Here is a 6,989-nt window from a genome sequence, read left to right as displayed (position 1 = left end):
TCAGCTCACTGCAACCTCTGCCTCCTGGGTTCAAGCAGTTCTCCTGCCTCAGCCTCCCAAGTAGCTGCAATTACAGGTGCCTGCCACCACCCCCAGCTAATTTTTTGTATTTTTAGTAAAGACAGGGTTTCACCATGTTGGCCAGGCTGGTCTTGAACTCCTGATCTCAGGTGATCCGCCCGCTTTGGCCTCCCAGAGTGCTGGGATTACAGGCGTGAGCCCACGCCTGGCCACATTTTTAAATTTTTGTTTTTATAGAGATGGGCTTTTGCTATGTTGCCCAGGCCAGTCTCGAACTCCTGGCTGAATCATTCTTTTTAGGGTCATGCTACTCAAAGTGGAAATGTGAGTTAAGTATGGAATTCCGTCCTTTGCTTTAACTCGGAAATAATCAAATCCTTGTCCTGTTTCTTCACAAAATTATAGGATGATCCTTTCAAAAATAAAGCCTTGTTATTTAGCAACAACACGCAAGAGCTGCATCCGGATCCTTTCCAGACAGAAGACCCCTTCAAATCTGACCCATTTAAAGGAGCCGATCCCTTCAAAGGTATCTCACTTGCTACCCACTTTCTCATTGAAATACTGTGTGTTTTCTGTCAAATTTAGAATGGTTGAAGGCCTAGAAAAGTAAGGACATGCCACAGTCTGAAATGGAGGGGGAAAGGAACGCCTTTTTGTTTTGTTTTGTTTTGTTTTGTTTGGAGACGAACTCTTGCTGTCACCCAGGCTGGAGTGCAGTGGCGCAATCTCGGCTCACTGCAACCTCCGCCTCCTGGGTTCAAACAATTCTCCTGCCTCAGCCTCCCGAGTAGCTGGGATTACAGGCGCCCATCACCCCACCCGGCTAATTTTTGTATTTTTAGTAGAGTCGGGGTTTCACCGTGTTGCCCAGGCTGGTCTCGAACTCTTGACCTCAGGTGATCCAGCCGCCTCAGCCCCACAAAGTGCTGGGATTACAGGTGTGAGCCACCGCGCCCGGCAGGAATGCCTTTTAAGCTTCTTATCTCACCCTGTTAACCAGAGAGCCAAGGCATCGAGACACAGTGGGAAGCGTTCCAAGCTCACCACAAGACCCACATTTGAAAGCAGCTTGGCCAGTCCCCTTCAACTCTTCAGTACTTCAATTTCCTCATCCCTCAGCAGGTTAATAAATTTGCTCCTTGCTCACCTCACAGGGTTGATAAAATAATCAGAGCTAGTAATGATCATGAAAGTACCTGGCAAACCATGGGTTCCTACATAAACGTAAGGTCTGGATAATTTTAGGAGTCTATCCAGAGCCACACCTGAATCAAGAATAACTAAAAATTCCGGAAACAAGATGTCCTAATTTATCTCCATGTTTCAGAGCAAAACAGTATTTCCAGGAGGAAGGCTCTCTGTACGTTTCTGAGAAAAACACTGAGGTGGGGAGAGAACAGTGCAAGTTTGAGCTTCAGCTTGGAATTGAAGCCTGCCAGGTCTGAGAGGCGAATCCAGCAGCCCCTGACGCCCAGGGGGGCCACCGCCTCATTGCTGCAGGGCTGGTGGTGAAGTGAGGGACAGCCCAGAGTCCTATGTCCTCTTACCCAGGGAGGTGGCAGGCAGATGGGATAAAGGAAACCCGGCATGGGAAGAGAGGAGTGGATTCTAGCCCACTCTGTGTCTTCCCCTACTCCAGCCTGTGTGGGACAGCCACCAGTACCTTCCTTCTCATCTTAAACATTCCAGCCAGAAACAGCTGCCTCCTCCAGGTCCCCCTCTTTGATTTGCCAAGGTTTCGAGGGCAGGTGGATAGAAATAACATTATTTCTATCGAGGGCAGGAGAAGGAAATAACATTCTCTCCCTACATTGGAGGAGTAGAAGGCAATGAAAGGCCTGGCAGGTGGGTGGCTGTGTTCAAGGGCCCAGCCCGCGTCCTGTGCCCTAAAGCTAATAAGCATTTCTCTCCTCTCCCACCCAGGCGACCCGTTCCAGAATGACCCCTTTGCAGAACAGCAGACAACTTCAACAGGTAAAGTTCAGTGTTTCCTGGACCAGTCTTTAGACTGTGTCCAGTCCTGGCTCAGAAGTTTCACGTGGCGGTACTTGTGTCCACACACACCGGGATGGAAGCCATGTAACTGGGAAGGATGGCCGTCCATCCATGTTACACCCATCCTCGGTCCCGTTCCCTTCTGGAGGTGGCTCCCCTCCCTAGGTGCAGTCACTGCCTGCATCCCACCCTGGAGTGTGGTGGGATCACATTGCCTGCTAATTTATTTATTTATTTTATTTTTTGAGACGGAATCTTGCTCTGCTACCCAGGCTGGAGTGCAGTGGTGTGATCTTGGCTCACTGCAACCCCTGCCTCCTGAGTAGCTAGGACTATGGGCGCCCTCCACCATGCCCAGCTAATTTTTGTATTTGTAGTAGAGACGGGGTTTCACCATGTTATCCAGGCTCATCTCGAACTCTTGTCGTCAAGTGATCTGCCTGCCTTGGTCTCCCAAAGTGCTGGGATGACAGGCGTGAGCCACCATGCCTGACCAATGTATTTTTTTCAGGTGAAATTTATATAACATAAAAGTCACTATTTTAAAGCATCCATTTCAGTGGTATTGAGCACACTCACAGTGTTGTGCAGTGATCACCTGCCTTCACCTAGTTCCACAACATTCTCATCCCCCCAAAAGGAGACCCCATCCCCATCAGCAGTCACTCCCTGTTCCCTCCCCCAACCCCTGGCACCCACTAATCTATTTTCTATCTCTATGGATTTACCTGCATTGTTTATTATTATTATTATTATTATTATTATATCCATCTCCTGCAGGATATATTATTATTTATTTAGAGACAGGGTTTTACTCTGTTGCCCAGGCTGGAGTGCAGTGGTGCAATTATAGCTCACTACAGCCTTGACCTCCTGGGCTCAAGCAGCCTTTCTGCCTCAGCCTCCTTAGTAGCTCGTGCTACAGGCACGTGCCACCACACCTGGCTAATTTTTTATTTTTTTATTTTTACAAGCAGGGGTCTCTCTGTGTTGCCCATGCTGGTCTTGAACTCCTGGCCTCAAATGGTCCTCCTAGCTCAGTCTCCTAAAGTGATTGGAGGGTTGGGATTACAGACATGAGCCACCATGCCTGGCCAGGATATTATTATTTTTAAAGTCAATTTTATTGAGTGGTATAATGTACACAGAACAAAATTCACCTATTTTATTATGTAACAAGATGAGTTTCAACAAATATGCACAGTTGTGTGAGATTTGAGAACACTTCGGTCATTCCTGAGGCCTGTTTGTTGTCACCCTCCACCCTCTCCCCAGGCTGCCCTGGCCACCACTGCCCTATTTTCCATCACCAGCGTTCTTCCCTTTCTAGAATTCCATGGAAACGGCATCATTCTGTGGTGTGTCCTTTTATGCCTGAGTTCTTTCACTCGGTATAATGTTTACTCACGGGGCATTTTTCCTTCTAGATCCATTTGGAGGGGACCCTTTCAAAGAAAGTGACCCATTCCGTGGCTCTGCCACCGACGACTTCTTCAAGAAACAGACAAAGAATGACCCATTTACCTCGGACCCATTCACGAAAAACCCTTCCTTACCTTCGAAGGTGAGTGGGGTGGGACGTTGCCTGGGAGAGCCGCACGCCTGCTCTGTGTGTGTGAGGGTGGCACTTCCCGAAGCCCTCCTTCCCTTCGTGGAGTGTACGTGGTGCCTGCGAGTATGGGCCTTGGTGCCTGTTCTCTGGGAGCTGGTATCCCAGGCTGATTGCATTCCTGCTGAATGAGGGAGCTGTCTGGCCTAGTCACTGCAGTGACTCGCCTGTGAGCCCCAAGGTTCAGTCAGCTGTCCAGTGGCCCCACGTCAGGGCAAGGAGGATGTCACCCACAGTTCTTATTCCTCTATCCCCATCCCCACCCCTCAACTCTAGTCATCTGCCTCCACTGCCCCTTCATCTCCCAAAAAAGACTAAATCAAACAAGCACCACATACTCGCACGGACCTGGCCACCCCACACGGTCCTTGTAACACACAGCACTGGTGGGGACCTTAGAGTCACCTTGGTGGGTGCCCCTGTCACAACAGGAGTAAGTGCAGGCGTCTCAGCCCGACTGCCTTGCCTGGTGTTGTCTCCTGAGAGCATCAGCCAACTCTGACCCTCCAGTTTCCAACTCCAGCACACCTGTGCTTCCATCCCCAGGCATGGCAGACACCGGGCGTTTTGCACATTATGCCTAAGAGATTGGGTTAAATAGCTGTCAACTTGGATTTTAAAACAAAACAAAAAAAAGCAGTCTCTGGTGATGGAGGAGAGGATTTTAATGATGGAGTGAGCTTGCTTCATAGCCTTTTTCCGTTTTCTAGGCTGCAACCCAGGCCCAGGGCCTGCTCAGAGACGAGCACTTATCCCTCCTCCTCAGGGCTCCTGCTGCCCTGGTGCCCACCTCCCTCACTGCCTGTGGACCTTTTGGTCTTTAGCGCTTGGAGCTCTTTGAAGGCAACGATTCATTTGCAGTGTTTTCTTATTGGCCTTTTTAACGTCCTTAAGACCTGTAGCATTCCTGGTATAGGTGATCTGTTTACCAATTTCATTGACCTTCTCCATACCTTTTCCATAACCAACTTTTGGCTTCATTTTTCTCTACTGCTTGTTTTCTATTTCATTGATTTTCTCTTTTCTATTTCTATTTTTTCCATTTCCTTACTCCTGTTTATTTGGGGTTTACCTTGCTCTTCTAATGTCTTAAGCTCCAACCTTCATTCATTGATTTTAGACTTCATTTTCTAGTACAGGCGGTCCCTGAGTTACGATGGTTCAACTTACAGTTTTTTGATTTTACAGTAGTTTTATTGAGATGCAGTCCCATCATAAGTCAAGGAATGTCTGGATTTATGTTGGTTCGACTTCTGATTTTTTGCTTTATGATGGGTTTATTGGGATATTAAGTACATTTTCGACTTAAGATATTTTCAACTTACAATAGGTTTATCAGGACGTAACCCCATGGTAAGTCAAGGAGCGTCTGTATAAATTTAAAGCAACGTATTTCCCGCAAGCACTACTTTACCTGTATTTCATATATTTGAGTACTTTGTCTCTTCATTGCCATTCAGTTTTGAGATGTTTCCCAGTTTCCCTTGTGAATTCTGTTTACCCATGGATTACTTAAAAGTGTGTTGTTTCATTTCCAGATACTTGGCTTCTTCTCCTAGGTCTATTATAATACTATTATTATTGATTTTTAATTCAATTTGTTATTAGAGAACATTTTCTGTATGTTTTCAATACCTTCACATTTATCAAGGGTTGCTGTTTATGGCCTATGTTGGTGAACAAACCATGTACACTTGAGAAGAATGTGTATCTAGTTGTTGGGTGTAATGTTCTACAAATGGCAGCGAGGTTGAGCTTCCTGATAGTGTTCAGATTATGTGTGTCTTCATTGTTTGTTCCTTTTTTAGTTCTACCAGTGGCTGAGAGAGAGGTGTTAAACGTTCTCCTATGATTGTGGAATTGTTCATACTGCACTTTAATTTGATCAAGTTTTGCTTTGTGTATTTGGAAGCTCTGTCAGGTGCATAGATGTTTGTGATTGTTGTGTCTTCCTGACACAACAACCTTTTTATCATTATAAAAGGTTCCCATTTGATCTCTGGTGATGTTCTTTGTCTTGAAGTCTGTTTTATCACTTCATTCTCCTCATGTTATTCACTATATGATATATCATTTTTCAACCATTTACTTTCAACTTACCTGGGTCTTTAAAACTGATAGATGTCTTCTGTAACCAGTGTAGTGTTGCGACTTGCTTTTTTTTTTTTTATCCAGTCAGAAGTCCCTGCCTTGTAAATGGAATGTTTAGTCCATTAACATTTAATGTAATTATTGATATGGTTTAAGTCTACTATTTTATTATTTGCTTGCTTTTTATCCCATGTTTTGTTTCTTGCCTTCTTTTGGATTGTTTGAATGTTTTTTGGAATTCTATCTGTTGGCCTTTTATTATTTTAATCATACCTCTTTTAATGAGTGTTTAGAGGTTGCTTAGGAAATACCGTGTACAGTTTTAACTTTTCATAGTCTACTTGAGGTTAGTATTGTATTATCTCATGTAAAATGTAGAAAATTGCAACCATTTGTCCACCCACCCTTGCAGCCAGCATGTCTTATGTTATAGCCGTCATGTGAATATCATACATCTAAATACATTAGAAACTCCATAAGACCCTTATAATTTTTGCATTAATCCATTGTGGTTATTTTAAAGAAAAAGGAAAAAAGTAGTCATTTAGTTTTACCCAAATATGTACCATTTCTGATACTCTTCATTTCTTTCTAAAGAGTGGATTTCCCTCCATTATCATTTTCCTTCAGCCTAAAGAACTTTCTTTAGCACTTCTTATAGTGCAAATCGACTGTATTGTCACTTTTTTGTTTTTATTTTTGAAACAGAGTCTAACTCTGTTGCTCAGGCTGAAGTGCAGTGGTGTGATCTTGGCTCACTGCAGCCTCAACCTCCTGGGCTCGAGCAATTCTCCCACCTAAGCCTCCCAAGTTGCTGGGACCACAGGCATGTACCTCCACACCCAGCTAATTTTTTATTTTTTGTAGAGATTGGATCTCTATATGTTGGTCAGGCTGGTCTCAAACTCCTAGGCTCAAGCAATCCTCCTGCCTCAGCCCCTCCAAAGTGCTGGGATCACAGGCTTGAGTCACTGTACCCAGCTGTTACTCTTTTTTTTTTGCAACCTCTGCCTCCCAGGTTCAAGGGATTTCTGGCTAATTTTTGTAGTTTTAGTAAGACGGAGTTTCACCATGTTGGCCAGGCTGGTCTTGACCTCCTGAACTCAAGTGATCTGCCCGTGTCATCCTCCCAAAGTGCTGCAATTACAGGCATGAGCCACTGTGCCAGGCCTGTTGTCATTCTTGAAGGACGTTGCGTTTGATGTAGGTTGTTGGGCTTTTGTTTGTTCGTTTAGCACTTTTAGCGTGTTTTTCCACTGCCTTCCAGCCT

General features: G+C 45.1%; 1 protein-coding gene across 1 annotated transcript in view; it reads left to right on the top strand.

Moving 5' to 3' along the window:
• The window catches only part of EPS15L1 (epidermal growth factor receptor pathway substrate 15-like 1), an 86,171-nt gene that overhangs the window by 41,241 nt on the left and 37,941 nt on the right, over positions 1–6,989 (top strand). The window contains exons 10-12 of the mRNA XM_011980630.1: positions 427–550; positions 1,948–1,998; positions 3,447–3,583. Of these exons, the coding sequence (XP_011836020.1) occupies positions 427–550; positions 1,948–1,998; positions 3,447–3,583 (312 nt within the window). The remainder of the gene's footprint in view (positions 1–426; positions 551–1,947; positions 1,999–3,446; positions 3,584–6,989) is intronic.

Source organism: Mandrillus leucophaeus, unplaced genomic scaffold, assembly GCF_000951045.1.
Source record: "Mandrillus leucophaeus isolate KB7577 unplaced genomic scaffold, Mleu.le_1.0 Scaffold215, whole genome shotgun sequence".
NCBI classification, from domain to species: domain Eukaryota; kingdom Metazoa; phylum Chordata; class Mammalia; order Primates; family Cercopithecidae; genus Mandrillus; species Mandrillus leucophaeus.
This window is presented reverse-complemented; position numbering and strand designations above follow the sequence as displayed.